General features: G+C 41.5%; 1 protein-coding gene across 1 annotated transcript in view; it reads right to left on the bottom strand.

The window, feature by feature from the left end:
• Window positions 1-19409, bottom strand: part of plcb1 (phospholipase C beta 1) — a 105817-nt gene that overhangs the window by 74264 nt on the left and 12144 nt on the right. The window contains exon 3 of the mRNA XM_022770389.1: window positions 2868-2936. Coding sequence (XP_022626110.1) covers window positions 2868-2936 — 69 coding nt within the window. The remainder of the gene's footprint in view (window positions 1-2867; window positions 2937-19409) is intronic.

Genomic DNA, 19409 nt, shown 5'->3' with positions numbered 1-19409 from the left:
ACAAGACCTAAGGGTGTGTGATTTATTTCTGGAGGCACCCATCAAACAAAGGTTGCCTCTTGTCATTTTGACAAGCAGCCAATCTAATCAATCTGAATGATGATGGGGCGGACACATGCTAATTAGCATCAGCAGCCTGAGAAGTGTGGAACAAAGGACATCATGCTTTGTTATTCTATTCAGTGCTTGTGTGTTTGTGTTCTGCGCAGTTTGCATGCAAGGCTTACAAAGTGCAATATACAAATGATAGTGACAATTCCTGTTTAGGAAATGTATTTGTGACATTTGTGTGTGTGTGTGTGTGTGTGTGTGTGTGTGGTGTGTGTGTCATCATAGGGGAAAATGTATGAATCATAACTGAGTATCTGCAGCCTGTGGGCAGCACGGCATAAGTTCATCAGAGGTCAGACGAGCCGCCCACACACTGCTGATGACCACGGCCGCGTGCTCCAAATCTTAATGGCGTTCAGAGGGAAATTCCAATGCCGTTCAAAGATGATATGAAATAACATGAGCTGTAGTAGGAACAAGGGCTCAAAAGAAGCGAGTCAAACCAGCTTTTCCATCTGGAGCCCATTTCAAGCCAGTCTGCTGAGAATGGTTGCATCTCAGTCTGACAATATTCGGCTGAGACGCAAGACTCGTGAGCGGCACAGTGAAAGCACTTCTGAAGCTTTTTACCAACATGTCATCATGAGGCCAACGTCTCATCTCGTCTTGGTAAGTGTGTTGGTTTCCTGCAATTTTCATGAATGAATGAATGCTGCTGAGGGAGCCCTTGAGTGAGAGCAGAAGTAGCAGTTCGAGCTTTAAACTACAGAGAGCATAAAAATATAAAACCAACTGACACAACAACAACACAGGAAAAATAGGAATTTTATAAGTAGTATGACTTGCAGAGCATTAAGTTTAAACTTGAAGTGCCGATAGAAAAAAAAATTCCTCTCTGGATCTGCTTCCTCCTTATTTTACCCTCAGGTGCAACCCTGAACGGACTTCACTGATACAACACTAATATTGATCAGCTTCATTGATTTTCATCGGAAGGCATCATTTGTAACCAGGACTGATTCAAATCTGCTTTAAATGTTACTTTGCCATGAAAGTCATTATGGTGTATTTTTGAGCACTGCACACCACAACAGTTGTGTAATACATTTTCAGTAATCCTGCTTAACCAAAACCATCATTTTCAACAAGAATTTTGTGTGACAGTAAAAAAAAAAATTCTTTCAGCGTTTGTGCATTTCTTTAGAGCTGAGGATAACAGCGCAGTGAGCAAGACATTCATCATTCTGACCTTCCGATCCTTAAGAAGTGTAAAGGAGAAATGCTTGAGAAGAAAGGCATGAAAAGTGTTGTCCACTTACAGCAACTGCTGTCTGTTATTATCTGTGCTTCTCACCTGACATCTTCCTTTGACCTCACATTATCTATGTGTCCCTCCTCATTTCCTCTCACCCTTTCTCTCACCTTCTGCAGTCCTTCTTGCCTTTTCCTTCTCCTCTCTCTGCTTTCTTTCCTTTACTCCCCATAGTCTCTGCAGCCCAACCCTGTTTCCTCCCTTCCTCTCCTCATCTCATCAACCCCTCAGACACTGTGTCTCACTGGTGCTCCCATTACAATGCCCAGGGTGCATCACCACTCCATCTCCCAGTAATGGATTTCCAATGCTTCGACCATCTTATGTGTCACGTGGTCATGTATCCTCCCTGGGTAGCATCACTCTGTAAGCTATTTAGAAATGCATGAATCCTCTCTGTGTTATTGTACTCGTTCCATCATCACTCAATCCCCAGACAGAGCAGCAGTGTGCGACCCCCACCTGCTTCTCCTGCTGTACCGAGTCAAACCGATGAAGACTACTGCTGCTATGTAACAACATCACTAGACTGAACAGGTCCAAAACACAAATTGACTTATTATGCGGATATATATAATAAGAAAGTGGGTAAGAATGCAGATTATTGTTCTAATCATGGTTTAGTATGTGGAAAATGAACTGCGAGAAATGAATTTGGCTTTGTTACTGCACCAGAATGTGCTAAATTCCTTCACAGTTATACTGTGCCAGATAAAAAACTGTTTATACAAATTCTTTGCTCATCACTTGCAGTCAACAACATTTTAATTAGCTGTGAAATAGCAATTTAGACACCTTGGGCCGGCGTATTTTCATGAGAAACCATCCATGTAGTGTTACTGTGTAGGTTTGAATTCAAATCATGTTTGTCAGTCCTGAATGTCATTTGATCCTCACTTACTCGCCTTTGTCTTCACTCTGTAAAAATGATACTAAATATATGCAGATGGATTGGGAACAGTCAAACACACACGCACACACACACGAACACACACACGAACACACACACACACGCACACACACACACACACACACACACACACACCCAGCTACACACAGATACATATCAATCAACAAAACTACTGCTATTTCTGTACATATATGTGCATGACCACATTTTTTTGTATGACCACGGACACTCTATGGTTAAGTCTCCATAACAGAGTCAGATCCAGAGTCAGTCCATCCAACAGATGGATACAGACTGTGTCTGATTCATGGCTGAGCTCACACCCGATCAGGCCTTTCATTTCTGTGCAAAAATAAACACTTACAAAGCAAATCATCACCCAAAATAAGCCCCCCCCCCCCCCCGTCCTTTCGGTACACTGCTCATTGTGTTCACTGAGCCTCACAAGTTAAAAACAAGACGAATATTTGAACCATTGTTAAATGTTGAATCAATGCATATCATTGCATTGACAAAAAAACAGCGGGCAAATAAATAAATGTTTTCACATTCATATTGAAGTATATGAGCTGGGCAATCAACTTGTGGGCTTACCTTTGGCGTTTTGGTACATTTTCCGTTTCTGGCATCTTTTATGTACGCTATATCCAGGAGGTCCGTATCCTGTAAACAAAAAGATTCACAGCTAAATTAATCAGTGTCAATCAAGTGTTAACTTAAAGACAGTTTAAGACACAAAGACATTCAGTGCCCATGGAATGGCACGTTCCATTTCCAAACCAATGCCGCCCGTGGCTGAAAGGATTGTGTGTTGTGCATTGTGTGTTGTGATTGTGTGAAAGACCACAAGTGTAAAGGGACAACATTAGCCTCAATACCAGATGTCATGTGGGAGTCAATCAGTGTGGATAGATACAAGCCTAATGACACTTTGCCCTGCAAACGTGTCATTGTAGTGTTGAGTGCAAAATTAGGACAAATTTGTAAAGTTCCCATGTTGACCAATGATCTGGCAAAGTGAGCACTTGTTCTTCACAAGCACAAATAATCAAAAATATGTTCTGGAGAACTTCCGAATAAAATCAGGTACTGAACTAGTGCAACATGCCAGAAACCAAAGAAAAACGTGCCGGTTGTGTGTCATGACAGATTATATCCTCATCTGTAAACTACCACTGGAATCACTGTTGGCAAGAGAAGAAAACTGGTTGGACGCAAAACACTGCACACAATGTTCTGCTGCTGCATGAGGCTCTGCCAGCTGTTTGTGTGGTAGGCAAATAGCAAAGAGACACAACAAGGCACAATAAATAAAGTGGAACTACAAATGAGATAAACACAATGAATATCATCATTTTGTTTTAACCAAAGTTAAGTTAGCTCTCCCTCTAACTGGCTTGCCGACCTCAGGAAAGGCAACTTGTGTCCATCTCTAAGTGGACACACACTACACATACAGTATGCATCCACCCTGTCTATTCATAACTCCACCAATCCATTGACCACCTGCTTCATGCTTATTTGCATGAATATTGTCCCTTAAATAGCCAGTAATGTGGTTAGCAGTAAATATGTATAAAATGCAAACCGTACAGAAGATCCCTGGTGCCTTCCTTCAGTCACCGCATCCCTTTATCAATCTCGATTATCTCTCTCTCCATCTCTCTGAGAGGGACCCAGGACATGAGGTAGAAAATTGACCAGAGCGAACTGTGTGTCCACTCAGCATTATCTGGGGAGACAAGAAGCGACTGGGGATTGACTCAATCTCCAGCCGCAAACGCCGGTATCTGACTATCTCTAGACTGTGAGTTTGGTGGAAAATTGCACCCAGATTTCTTCCTTATCTATAAATCCATACCTGCCTTACTGGCCACCCAGGATAGTTTTCTTTTTTCAATTTCTGAGTATGACGTAAGACTATGTTAGTTCTGTGTTTGCTTTGGTCTCCGTCAAATTCTATCACCTGTAACAGTGGAAAATTGCAATTTAGCCTTATACTGGAGGTACAATTACGATACATGCACTTGGATCACACATCATTTTGTTTTTCATTCTAAGGGCATATTAACCCAAATCTGCATAAGAGCCGCATTTAGATCAGCTCTTCTTGCAGCCGCATACAGAAACATTAGTAATGAATACTGGTCATTAGAGATCATAAAAAAATTGTACCACGTTTGCTACAGTACATGTTCAGCCACAGTCTGTCTGCATATAAGAGGCAGAAATTAAACCACTCCATTCTGTGGCTGTAGAATACAAGGACAAGTTATTCGTTTTCTGAAATGTGTAGCATCAATTAGGCTGTTCCTGTTTGCGCAGAGGCAGCCTTTGAGTCAAAGGTCAACGCCTACATCAGGTCTGCAAATGCCTGCCTTTGAAGTCACTTTAGAGAGCCGGAGCTCCGCATGGGGGCCTGGTGGAACAGTTGGGCTTCAGGAAGCAGCTCGCTGATGGGGTCCTTTTTTTGTGCCCTCTGGTCCAGCACAGTTAACAACGCTCTAAGCTGGTTCAACGTCATCGCTCAAGTGTTAACCTATAGAGCCTCTTTAAAGGTAAAGCAAACGGCCTGTGTGGGGGAGAGGCTGCTCACACAGTGTGCAGCTAAAGCAATACACGTGTAGTCATTACTGTAACATCCAAAGGTCTGAATCAGCATTTGCTACAGTGAGCAGTGGCTTACTCATTGTGCGGATGTAAATAAGTAAGTTGATGGCAATGACATTTTATTAATACAGACTTGGATTTATGATTGCAGACGCTGCACAGTTAGTTAATTAAAGTACTTTCTTTCAGTCTAGCAGTCCTGCCAATATTTCTCCCGCTTAATTTCTCTCATTTATTTCCTATGACATATGTTCTTTATCTGTTCATTTCTGTCATCTCCCTTTATTGATCACACTCCGTCTTGCTCTGTCTTTCTCTCTCTTATTTACCTCCCTCTCTCAGGGCATCTCTATGTGCATCAAAACAGTGAGCAAGGATCCTCCGCTTTGCTAAAGCCTATTAAGATCTACTGCACGTCCAGGAAGCAAGCAGAGCCAGCGGGAGAGAAACCACAGAAATTAATGAACATGCTCAACCTGCGCCTGCCCTGAGCCCAGTTTTTTTTTTTTTTATGCCTGTCTATCTCTGCCGTGGAGCCCCTGTTCACGGCACGCAACATCTGCAACAAACTGCCTTCCTTTTAAAATTAAACCCATTCCTTTTCCAAGATACAAGTACGGAGGGCAGTGTTTATCTGAAACTTCATGAAATTCATCATCGATCTGTGAGTCATTTTGTTGTCAAATGTGCCACTGCTTCAGGCACTAATATATGTGCCATGTTCTTGTGTTGGACCACTCTGTGTTATCATTTAATTTGAAGAACAGTGTGTTTACTTGTGTATGAAATGTGATATACAAAACGTGACTTGAGGCTAAATCGAAAAAAAAAAAAACTTTTACAAGGTGGTTTGAATAAAAATATTTTTTTACTGAGCATCTACAATGGGGTCGGCAGAATCTGGCCGGGTTGGTTGGTTTTTCTAACGGAGTTTGAGTTGAGTTTTCCCCTTTGAAGCAACAAGCAAATAACAGATTTAGTGATACAAGCAAATGAAGGATGTACTGGTGTGAAAAGAAGAGAGAGGAGTTTAAGGAAACATGGACAGACAGGTAGAAAGGAAGAAAGGAATAAGTGGGGAGAGTGAAAGCCACAGGTTAGCTTGCTCATTCACCAACAGCATGCTTGACAGCCTCCGGGTTCAAAATGGATGTGCACTCCACAGGGCTCAGGGCCGCTGCTGAGCAACAGAGACAAGGAGCAAAGAAAGTGAAGGCAGGAAGCCAATGAAGAGGGACATGTTTGAGAAAGTACTGCTTTGTCTATTGGACCGAGGCCAGCGTGGGGAAAACATACAAGTTAGCCACATTTGTTGCTATGTGTTTCAAGATCAGTCTCAAGAATGCATTATAATAACATTTACATTTACATTTACTCATTTGGCAGATGCTTTTATCCAAAGCCACTTACAAGTGAAGAACATCAGTAAGCTTCAGTGCATAATGATGATAATACAATAATAGAACAACAATAATTATGTTTAGTAGTATAATTAAGATATAGCGATAGGAGATATGTGATTAATCAGATCATCAATTCACTAACAAGAATTTAATGGTTTATTCCACTATGTCATGCATTATCTACAACCTTTCATGCCCATGTCTTGAATGAGGTTGTGACCAGTTAGATGTGGTTTGCTTACTGGATTGCTGACCGGCTGCTAGTTTATGTCATGAGGTCACACAGACTATACTGGTATAGTATGTCAGGGAGGCCCCCTAACCCCCTTCATGCCATCCCCTGGATGAAAATAAGCCATTTTAAATACAGTACATCTGTTAGGGAGCCCAGGGAGGCTCCGTCTATTCATATAGCACACACAACTTTAAGTGCAACAGAGGTGAAAGATGAAATAGAGAGGAGATACTGGGTTTTATGTGGTGCAGAGCTAAATAAGAGCATTACATAACCAATTAAACTGTTGCATTCTTGATGCAAAAGAGTCTTCAAAGGCCCACTGACTCAGGGTCAGATGGTTCCAGGCATGGATGTGTCTCCTAATCACAAACAGAATTATTACTTAGGTAAGGGACTTAGGAGCAAAACACACTAAAGCAGCACAGGTGCTGTGCCTGTCCCTGTGAGTGGTCCTCCAGAAACACTTGGCTGCCAGAAAACATGGACTGTTATGAGGGAAAATGGTTCGAGGAGAGCCGTGCTTGAACTCGGCTGAGAGTCACATCCACTCAGCTGCTCTCTCTCTCCGCTCTTGGGTTCCTATAGAGCGGCTCCAACAGCCCCACACCTATTCACCTGAAGTGGCTGAACGAGAGAGAGAGAGTGAAAATGCTGCAAAAAAAAGTCAAAGAAAAAGCTTGTATGTAGAAGGAAAGTGATTTTGTGTACATTTTGCATGAGCAAAGAACAACTGCATCAATGGGCTGAAATAAGAACTGCATATACAGTATATACATCATAGGAGAGGCAAACAAGCACAGTTTCTCTTGCCCCTCGTTTTCTTGCTTTCTTTGCAGCGGTTGTTTTTGTTGTGGATTGATGGGAGACACAGGAGCAGCCCTGCTCTGAACACTTTGGGGCTCCATGGTGCCTTGATCAGAACTGAGAGAGAAGGAAGACCTCATAACAGCCAGCCGTGACCAAACCAGCCACTCACCTTTGTTTGTAAGACATGATTAGATTTTAGTGCTTTGTTGGCTGCATTTTTTGGCATTATTTGTTTTGAAGTGTGAACTTTACTTTGGCTATATATGTGTGTGTGTGTGTGTGTGTGTGTGTGTGTGTGTGTGTGTGTGTGTGTGTGTGTGTGTGTGTATCCTCTAAAGACCTTGCACTGAGGGTGGGGTTCTGTCTCCTGTCCTACTGGTAGTCTAAGGTGGCTTAGTATCAAAACTCTATTACTGTGGATTAAACACTTAGGTAGTATGAATTGGAGAAGGAGAGCAAAAGTGGAACGGAAATGAGGTCTGGCATATGACAAAAGCCTTGAGCCAAACTGGGGAGTCTGGCATTGCCACAAGCCTGCTTGAGGGTCTATTTAAACTAAGCAACTAAATCACTCTGTTTTTCATCCATCCACCCTGTCCTATGTCTCCACATAAAATGAAACATCTCTAAAATATCCCTGCAGCACAGTTGTACGTTATTCCTTAGTTTCAATGTAAAGTGGTTATAAAAATGTTAAATGGCACTCAATAAAAATAAATGCTGAAAATTGATTTTTTTTTACTTGCATGGGCTCAAGCTCAGGTCACATTCATGAACCTATTTTTTTGTGCAGTTGATGATGCTGCTCGAGTATCTTCTCAGAGAGATGTTTCAATTACTGGGCTAGTTTATCTCTAACTTTTACTGCTGCAAAATGTGCATTTTCAAAAGAGTACAGTCCTCTCTCTAAGCCATTTCTCCTACCTGCCATCATGTAGGAGATACACAGTTTTTTCCCCCCGTTTGTCTGGGTACTATTGCAAAGTCTGCAGAAATGTCTCCAGTTTCCCTCAAGCTTTGACTGGCCCATGTAGTCCCTGCTATTGAGCATCTTAAAGCAATGATGCGTCATATTGCAGCTCACACTGTCTTCTGAATGCTGTAAATTAATACTATATTGGTCACTTAATCACTTGGCGACTATCACCGGCCTTCCTTTGTTGCAACCTTCAAATCAAATCCCATTGCTTTACCCTAAAATCTCACTATTTGTTGGTTGCCATGTCGACCCTCCTTAACAGCAATTACAGAACTAAGTGCAGGTTTTTTAAAATGTAGTTACAGACAACTCAGCTGGTAATGTTGTGAGGATAATATCAGAGCAATCTGCGGAGATTGTGGATGGGTCTTCGTTCAGAATGTAAGATTTTCTTACACCTTCAGAGATCTTTAAGTTGTTTGGAGTCAAAGTCAAAATAGGATGATTGATGTCAAGTAACACGCACATAAAAATATAAATCTAATGTGCCTTTTTAGTGGGTTGTATGAGGGCAGCTTATACATAATACATGCATAAGGTTGACTCATAAAAACGAGACTTGAGACATAAAAATGTAAGATCACATGACTTTGGTAATCCGTTTGAGTGGGGAGGACACAAGGATTAGAGGTCAGGAAAGGTGGCACAGGAGGAGTGAGGGAGGAATGGCTATGCAGGAGAAAACACTGAGGCCGGGCGCTGGAGGAGCATGGCCGAGGCTGATAGTGGCTATCAGCAGCGGACACGCTCCACAAAACAACCAACACTGAGATAAAGGCCACAGGAATCTTTGTTCTATACATCAGCGCACACATTCATGCTTGCACACATACCACCTAATACACACGCTCACACGCTCACATCAAGTGCAGCTTGATAGGCACGCACGCACGCACACACACACACACACACACACACACACACATTTGCGCGTATACACACACACAAACTCCAACTCGTCACCATCATCAATCTGCAGCGTCTGCTGTGTTCAGTCATTATAAACACTCGGGGACTGAGAGCGATGATGTGACTGGCTCTTCAGCTCACACCGGTCACCATTTTCCTTGGAGCTCGCTAGACCAATCAAACCGCGGACATACACGCGCAGACACACACTCGCACGCACAGTGACGGATGGAGTGCAGTGAGGGATACTGGAGGGAGTGTGCTCCTCTCTGACAGATAGCAGAACTGAGTGGTATGACAGAGAAAGCAAAGACGTTTCCCTCATCTGTCCATCATTCTCTGTTGTTCTCTCACTCTCTCTGTCTTTGTTATGCTTCTGCCTGGATTTTGCCCCCCCCTCCTCTTCCCTCTCTCACTTACTCTGCCCTCTCTTGTCCATATCTGCCTCTGTTGTCTTGGACATGTGCCTCTGTTTCTCACTTGTCTCACCTGTCCTCTCCTTGGACATCTGCCTCCTCCGTTCCTCATCTTCCACGCCCCCCCCCCCCCCCCCCCCCCCCCCTCCCCCCCCCCCCCCCCCCATCTGCTCGCAGCTTAACAGCAGCTGTCCTACTGATGGATGACAGTTCACATCTTGTCTTGCCTGATCCCCCACCGACACACACAGGCACGCTAACAAACCACCCCAATCCATTCCTCCATCTTCTTCAACCCCATACTCCTCTACACCATTTAAGTCTGCTCCTCTGTCTGTGTGTCTTCCTTCAGGCACACTGTGGATGGCTCTTATATGTTGCAGTGGAACATCTGAGATACTCCTCAGAGTCCCGGAGCAAGTGAAACACACTTGCACACACACAGGAATGAATAATTACACATACATAGATAAAAACTCCCCAGAAAGGATTAATTAAGGTCGTTAAAGAGCAGACGAGACAAGAGACAAACACAGACACTACAGTACAGACACGTGCAGACTTACTCTCTCCCTCAAGAGAGTTGAAATACTTGTCAGTTTCTAAGCCTTGTTTCCATTCGGTTATAAAAGCAGTTTCCTCTGGGCGTCTGTGCAATTGATACAGAGTATATTATATCACATATATTATATTCTTCTTCTTTTTTCTGAATAGTCAACTCACAGGTTTTGCAGGGTACAGATTTCCACAAATGAAATCCCTGGCCCCGAAAATAAAAGGTACATTCAACCAGGCCATGTCTGTGTATTCTGTGAGTCGGCGAGCTGAAAGTGATCAGCGTGCCTGTGCGTGCTTGTGCCGGGCCTCTCCACTAAAGTCCCTTTGAGAATCACAGCCAGTGCCAGATACAGTGCAGCTCTGGCTCTCATCTTTCAAATCACCTCATCTAGACACCTCCTAAGAGCAATCCATGGGCCCTTTGAAGTCAGGACAAAGCGGACGGTTAAAGAGAAATCCATTTTTCACTTTTCTTTCTAGAGGCAGAGCTCTTTGTCTTTCTCCCTCTCTTTGCCTGTGTCTCTTCTTCTCCAAGATCCTTCCTTACACACTCTGTGGTTATCTTTTCTTCACCCTCCACACTTTTCTTTTTATCTTAAACTTGAACAGTTCCATGAGAACTAGTACAAGTAAACACTAAATACATTGGGGGGAGGGGGAGTGAACATAGAGGACAGAACACTGGCCAAAATATGATTTACTCAAGCGCCACTGTAAACAGAGCAAAAAGCTCCTTTTTTAAACTTGTGCTGTATTACTTGTTAGAGACCTATTCTGTACACCACATATACTGGGCTGTACTGTTATCAACTGCTCCAACTATACAAATCCACAAGAACCACTAAAGGCAGATGGTGATCCATACAGTCAGCCAGCCAAAAGTTTTTATTAAGACTATAACAGACAATGAAAAATAACCCTCCTCCCTGAAGTATTCAAGATATAAGGCTTAGTGGTAATTAAATCCTCCTACATATAATAACAAAACATTTTACAAGTACTACCTGTGCCATGATACACACCTCATTAACACAGACTACCTTCATCTGCCAGGGGATATTACTGATCCCTGCATCCACTGTCAGTTCAAATGTGCCACCACAGTAATGGCAGAAGCGTTTGAAAACAAAACATGCAACTCAGCCAGCAAATTAGTGTACAGTACCAGCCGGGTCGATGTATCGGTCAGGCGTTACTCACAACCCACTGCTACTCTGAAGCCATGCGTCTGTTTATCCTCTTCCACAGGTAATTACCTGTGTTTGTCAACAGGTCCTGAAAGCATTTGATACAAATAATAGTGTAGCCACAAGTGCAAACACAAGACCAGAGAATAATGAGGAACACAATGAGGCTGGAAAGAGGAGAAGTGTCCATCACTGCCACCCTGGCTTCACCTTGTCTGCTAATGTCCTGATGAAAAGTAATTCTCCATGTCCCTCTCTTCCTCTCTCCTAATGGGCCAGGTGTCGGTCCTCTCTCTCATGTAACTCTCTCGAGGAAGACTCTCGGAGAGGAGCTGGTATTTTAAGTATGACAGACTGCCGCGTTTCCAAGCTGTTTAAATCTGATGCCTTCTTATCGTTCCACCAAATTGAATTGACTTTAGAGGGGAAAGAGAAGTGACTGACCCACATTTGTGACACACTTAGTTACTTGAGCAAAAATGGAACAGAGAGGGGAGACTGAGGGGAAATTTGAGGAGGTGGACAACAGAGTGATTGCTCTGCAAAAAAAAAAAAAAAAAAGAAAAAAAGAAAGAAGTGACAGGTCAAGTCTACAATGTAAAATACACACAACACCGTGATAGTGGATAAAATACCTGAGTAAAGAATTTGCAAAGCCTAAACAAGAGAGTTGTGATTTGAAATGTAATGCCTCTTGTTGGGGCACATGTCTTTTTGTATTTCTTTGATTTTTTTCTAACTTCTATTCACTTTGTACGTGTGTCTATGTAGAGATGTTAATAATCTACACTAAAGACCAAAATGAGTCCCTGAGTGTGTTGTTAATAAGCTTTCTGACACGAACATTCGGAAATGGAGAGACAGCAGCGAGATAATTGCTACAGGGTACAAAGGAATTCAGCTTAAAATGAAAAGCAGCAGGGTGGCATGAAAACCCAGAAACCCCTTGCTGGTGGGAATTACGGTCCTCTTAGGCATCAGAGGCACATCTAATGTAATTATTTCGATTAGTCTGCATCAAAGCAATCAATAATACAAAGTGAAATCTGTGTGAGAGAGCCGTCTAAACATGAGACAAGAATAATTCAGGGTTCTGAGAGAGAACACATGATATGCAGCCCTCTCTAACGCGCTTGTGAATGATTAACAAGACCAGCTGGCAGAAAAAAAAAAGTACTCTTTGCTCTGTGATTATCTCCACTTACTATCCCACTGACCACTCTACATCTGTCTCTTTGAAATGGAGTTAAAAACCTCTTCTTTCCAGTCGCCCACTTGAGCAATTGGTCATTCATTTATGGGCAGGAAATACTGGAAATTGTTCGAAAGCAAAAAGCCACATAATTGCCTTATCAGCAAATGGGACTTGAGAGTAAGCCATCCACTACCCTGATTTCTCCAGCAAAATGAATTAAATAAAATTTATTGAGGCCTTTCAATGAATATGGAAAACCCAAATTGAAACATTAGTTGAGATGAAGAGAGAGAAAGAAGGGAGAGGGGAGAGGAAGACTAATGACAGCTCTTTATATATTAACAGGGTTAAAAAATGTATGCAGTGTGCTTATGTGCAGTGTTATGAGAACGAATAAGCATGGTACACTTATAAAATGGGCAATTCAAAAAGTGAAGCCTGAAGAGGGTCATCACGTTGATCTGTAACCCTGAGACGTTTAAGCCTTATGTGATTTTTCTATTAGTGTGCTGAAAACTCACAAGCTACTTGGTCTCTTTCAGGATTCCTGAGCAGGAACCTGATAATCTTGTTGACCACTCAGATAGTGCAACAATCTACACACTGATATAATGTACTGTATTTTCTGTATTGTATTAAAACGAAAGCAAAGTGTCTTTAGCAATAAGAAAAGCGCCTTTAGCTAATACTTCTATCTGTTTCAAACATCACAAGACCAAAAAAAACAACATATAGTATATCTGCGAAGCACAAAAACTCGAGTTGACAGGTAACTGTTAGTGCTGCCAGCAACATATTCAACAATACAGTAAATGTTGTACGTGGGGTAATATTACTAGATGTGATGCATAGACTTTAATGTTGTATTAAATTTCTGACTGACATACCTGCTTTACAATGTCTACTTTATGTACCCTCAAGTATATAGACAATTGTGCTCTTGTTGTTTCCCATGTGTTGTTCATTAATGGCTTTTTCTTTCTTTCTTTTATTTTTATGTTTTGAGAATTGTTTTTTTTACCTTTTAACATCAATCTTTCCACTGTCAACAGATAAAAAGTAGCCATTTTGCTATTGAAGGCATGAAAGAGCAGCAACAGAAAGAATCCCACCTTTTAAATAACATTAAAAAATCATGAATTTGCCATCAAAGTTAACTTAACCTTTTGTCAATTTTACAGCATTCTTTGGGGTAGAAAGGAATAATTCAAGACGTGCATTTCTTATTTCAATATTCTTTTCATTTCAGTTCTCATCATCTCTGGTGTCAGCCGCAATGTAGATGAAAGAGAACAGAAAGAGAGTGGGATAACTTCATTACTGGGTGAACTTCTGACCTGCACTGCACAGTCAAAGACCGAAAATTAAAAAGAAATCAAATTGCTTTCCAAAAGAGAGGTGTATTCTTATTCTATCTTGCCTCTGGATCACAGACCAGCATGAAAAAGGAAGATTCATACTTGTTTCATCTTGGTTTATTTGCCTTAACTTAAAGGTTATAAGGCTACAAGTAAACTTTAAGGCTCATTTAGTGTCTTGAAATGGCACCGTATCATACGAAAGTCTACTGTGCTAGGTAATCTTTGAATCAAAAAAGGCGGCAGGGTAGCTCAGGTTTTTGCATTTTAACATTTTATACCCGGGTTCAAGTCTCAGCTTGATTCCTGGCTTTACTCCAACAGTACCAAGACCAGTACATGAAGTCAAATGACCTGAAGACTCTACATTACTCCTACATGTGAGTGTGAACATGAACATGTTTGTCTCCTCCTGTATTAAACTTGATCGAGTACAATCTTTCGTGGGGGTTTCTTTCTTCACTGTCAGCCAACAAGCTTTCAGTAACGCCATCTGGTCGGACATTTTGAACATTTTCTTCTAGTCCCTTAATTTGACAACCAAAAAAAATAGTATTTTATTTGGAGGACTGAGGATTATATATTACAGTAATCTTTTTGCAGCACCACAGTAAACTGATGAGCAACACGGGGTTGTGCTCCATCTAAGCCTTCCTGTCAAAGCCTGGGATGAAACAAGAAGGAAGTGTGTTCTCTTATTGAGAGCTTGTCTACAGTGGGACTTCAAAGTCTTTTGGCTGAATGCCTTTATTTGAAAGGGCTCCCTGAGGAAAGCAGCCACCTGGCTTGGTGCAGCGATGGCAGTCAAATCACAGCAGCGGGGGGGTTTTGAGTACTTTGCAGCATCAAAAAACAAGCTGCATGGATTGGATTGTCATGGCAACTGGGCTGGGTTAGTGTTTGAAATGGAAGGAAGGGAATGGATGAAGAAAAGAGAGAGAGTTGCTGTCATCCATACAACAAGCACCACAGCAGCACCTGGACCTCCCGGAGCAGTGCTGTCAGAACTGGGCCCTGACCTTCGACTTTAACAAAACTAAAATCACACCCAGATCTCACCAAACCAAATATCAATTTAAATTAGGTAACACCCATCTAGATCACACCCTATATTATGTATTATGATTACCTGGAGCTCAAAATCCTCCAGGTGCCTCAGGTAGCTTTGGTCTGGCAGTGAATGCATCAATACAAAAAGCATGTATTATCAGTTAGAAGGAAATTTTGCATAATAGGAATACCAGTCACAAATTGTACTAAAATATTTGACAGTGTAACCGAACCAACCAATCGCCCCTTATGGTAGTGAAGTTGTGGCTCCACTCGGTCATCAGAACTACACTAGATAGTACAAGCATCCCGTAGAGGTCCTGCGCTCATTATTAACATTAAAAAAAAGAACACTTCAATTTTGGTTCACATCTCAAGTGAGCCCCCAAGACACACTGAGATTTCAGCCACTAATCCCAAGAACTGAACCCCCAAAAGAGTCCCGCAACTTGCTGATCAAATAACACCCTGTACTGTTCAACCTTCAGCACTGCTTTCCAACCCACTAATCACAGTAAACCAAATCATTAAATTAGCAAAAGATGCCTATCTGGAGCATCGGACGAATCAAACCGAACTCAAAACAAACTCAATTGCTATCTGGCCCTCAACCATGAACGACGAATGAATATAAACTAGCAGATTATCTCTGTACTGTCAAAGCAGAGACAGAAAAAGTCTCTTTTTATCTATTTATTTCTTTTACTCTATTTGATTAATTATATTTTTTTTCTCATCTCATTATTGAATTGTATTATCCTGTATTATTCTGCAATATTGCTCACATGCCAATAAACTCTGAATTGAATTGAGAGAGAGAAAGAGAGAGAGAGAGAGAGAGAGAGAGAGAGAGAGAGCGTCAGTCTCTCTATGTAGATGACTCATAAAACACAGTCCTCCCAAATTTTAAATGTCATTTAACTAAAAGCATCAGTGTTTAAATATCTGAGCTATAAATTCTCTACTGTAATCGATTTTGCATAAATATAAGTAAAAGAGCAAATCAGTAACTGAGAGATTTAATCCATTCTCTTCTGACCTGTGACAGTAGCACTCAGCCGCACATAGAGGAACGGTTATCAGCGCTCTATAAACTACTGTGACCGACCGTAACCCTCTGATTTCTGACCCACAATCTAAATGTCAGGTCATCCCATTGCAACATACTAACCACAGCTATCCACTGATCTACACATTTTATTGACTATGGTGACAATAACAATCAATGTCCAACCATCATTTCATTAAAAAATGCTGCAGTGAACCGAGAAAAATCGTTCACAGTGGTGTAAATGAGGGAGAAGAGAAAAGAAACGATTAACTTACAAACTGTGTTCGTGTGACACTGTTTGAACAAACAATCTCTTTATATTCCAGGCATATAATTGTTGACATATGACTGGGTAAAACAGTGCTCAAAGTACTTGGCTAGTCAGATTAACATGCTTTGTTTATAAGTGGGTCAAACATGGAAGATCATTAAACACAAACTGCAACGTTGGATAAAAGATGTGCACCATTTAGGACTGCTTGATTTAAAAGATGAACCAAAACCTTTATGTTATGACTTAAGGTCTCAGTATTCTTCTAACTAAGTGCTCGTCGGATCATCTATCAGTGTCTGAAACCCGCTGAATAGACGTATCCAGCAATTTTTGTAACTTTCCCAAACAGACAATCCAACAATAAAGTCCACCTTACACAGCAGTTGGCCAAGTGTGAAGAGGTATGACAGTAGATTCGGTTTGCTCCTTTTTTCATTCTTCACATTTTTATGACTTTTATCGCGTCTCGTGTATCACAAAACCATCAAAGCCTTTGAGGAGAGACTGTTTGAAGTGTGTGCCAATATCTCTATTTGAACAATTCCTAATAAATAATTAAGTTCCCTCAATATGAGACAGCAGAGGCAAGAACAAATATAATGGTTACAGTGGTTAAGTCTTAATCTGACATTACGCACTTATGACCGCTACTGGTCCTGCTCGGTGGCACCAGCAGACCGGAGTGGAGGAAGAAAAGAAAAAAACAACTCTGACTGATTCAGATGTGTTGTGATGCAGAGCTCAACCAACAGCTCAGCTCTGTCTCAGCCATGCAAATATCTAACTGACAGCTACAACAGCAGCCTGGCCTCCGCTGCACATTTAAATCTATTCAAATCATGGCTATGTCAGAATGACAACTCCAAACTCCAGAAAAAAGCGTCTGCCTGGGGGCCTATAAGCTACAGAGCCTTACTTCTGACATTTCACGGTAAAGGTTCAAATGTTCAAGGTTCACGTTCGGCTCAGCTTACTTACTGACTATGATAAAAATTACTCACAACTGCCAAGGAGAATAATGTAACTTGGTGTATAAAAAAATATGAATATTTGAGTTGTATTCCTTGCACGCAGCAAGGTATCAGAAAAAGCAATCTGGTGCATGTGCTTGGAAAGATGCGCTATTTACCAGCTTTTAACAACAGTTGTTAGTACAGAAGTGCAGCAACTGTCATGTCATCAAGGAAAAAATGACTGGTTTTGAAATAGGGGTGGCTACCCTTAGAGCGCCGCATCTTCCTCTTGCAGCAAAACCAATATATGAAGCGGCCAGATAGTAATGAAGAGGTAATCAGCGTGTCCAAAGACAGTAATGGCAGACAGGGAAAGACGGACAGACGAGACAGATTTGAACAAAAACGCGGTGAGTGAGAATGAAGCAGACCTTTCATTTACATCACCGTTTGCATCACCGTTAACCATACATCTGAGTGCTCCTCGTCAAAATTTCATTAAGCCCTTTCTTTCTCTACAGGAAAGGCATCCTTAAATTTTTTACACTTGAAATGAGAGAGGTTTTCTGACAATGTTCAAGTGAGTGGAATAATACGGACAAAGAGAAAGGCAGTGTAATTATTTAAGTCATCCTCTTCCAAGGTAAGTCTCTTATTTCATTTGCTTGTCCTTTCCTGCTCTGCCGTTTTCTACTCCTGTGGTTGCGTGCGGCACCACAGTCATACATACACTGAGCACTCAGTGTCAAACTGCATTCTGTGTGAACTGTGTCAGATGAAAGGAATCAACACATTAGAGATCATTTTTGAATAAGTGGCCCGGATATAGGCCAGCATAAATGTTATAAATACCTGTGCCCATGAGACAATGAGAGGCTTAATCATCCTCTTCACTCTGCTGTCAGACTGAGCAACCTTTGATTAGGCCAACATGAGCTGTTTGTTGGCAGTAACCCATACTGTACTTGAGCACTCAGTCTGACAACAAGTACATTATACAAACTATTGTGTTATAAACTCCATTACATCATTCACAACTAATTTAAGCTTCAGGTTTGGATTTTTTTTTTTTTTTTTTTTTTTTACAGATAAAGCAAAAATATTCTAATTGTTGTGTTATTAAAATGAGGTTAGAAAAAAAAAAGAAGAGAAATAGGTGCAGTTTATGACTTCTGGTGCCGTAGGGAAGGCAAACATCCAGTGGAACTGCCAAGAACACAACAGGTTTACTCTGAAGTAATGACTGTGATAGGAGAATACTAAAAAGATACAGCTGTTATCCTTTAAACATCAGTCTGGGTAAAGTCAACAGTTTGATTAGAGGCGATGGTTGCTACACTGAAGGAGTAAGTACATGGGTTCTGCCATGTAATAAACTATAACACCCTTACACAGTCTCACAAAGGAAGTATTTAATGTATAGGAATTTTTATACATGGTTTAGGACTGCATTACCTTTCATAGTATCCCTGTTATTTTTTCTAACCCCTGCACATCCCTAATTGTTACTGACTGTGGGCTTGTATTAACTGCTTTCTTCTTTCTGCACCGTCAACATCATTTACAAGTCATGTGACTGGTTAAGCTTATCACTTGAATCCAGGGTGTTTTAGCCCTTCTTCTGAGCTGCCCAGTCAGAGCTGCTGCCAATGTTAAGTCACCTCCATTACATCAGCAGACTCAGCTGAAGCACCGAGTTTCACACTGAACAGTGTTGGCACCAGCAAAGCCTTTAATCAGCCAAAAGGCTCTAAGTGGACAAAAAAAAAGCTCTTTCCGGATCTGTGGCTCTAAGTTTTGTGAACGGACCTCCCTCAGTTGTTGAAGAGAGGAAATGATAAGAACCGTGTCCTTCCTCCACCTCCTTTTCAGTGTTACTTTGTGTGTGTGTGTGTGTGTGTGTGTGTGTGTGTGTGTGTGTGTGTGTGTGTGTGTGTGTGTGTGTGTGTATGTTTGTGTGCATGCATGAATGTTTGCGCATGAATTTGTTTACGCACAGACCAGAACAGTGGAGTGGAAAAGAAGTCCTAATCGAAATTGGAAGAGAAAAACAGGGCTAACTCAAGCGCAAACAAAGCCTTTCCGAAATCACCCAGGAACAGCTAATCCAAAGAGTTTGGCAACGCTTTTCTTCTTTTAACACTTTTC

This window comes from Seriola dumerili, unplaced genomic scaffold (assembly GCF_002260705.1).
Source record: "Seriola dumerili isolate Sdu_G_001 unplaced genomic scaffold, Sdu_1.0 BDQW01000025.1, whole genome shotgun sequence".
NCBI classification, from domain to species: Eukaryota; Metazoa; Chordata; class Actinopteri; order Carangiformes; family Carangidae; genus Seriola; species Seriola dumerili.
Note: the sequence above shows the minus strand (reverse complement) of the source record. Positions and strands in the feature narration are given on the sequence as shown.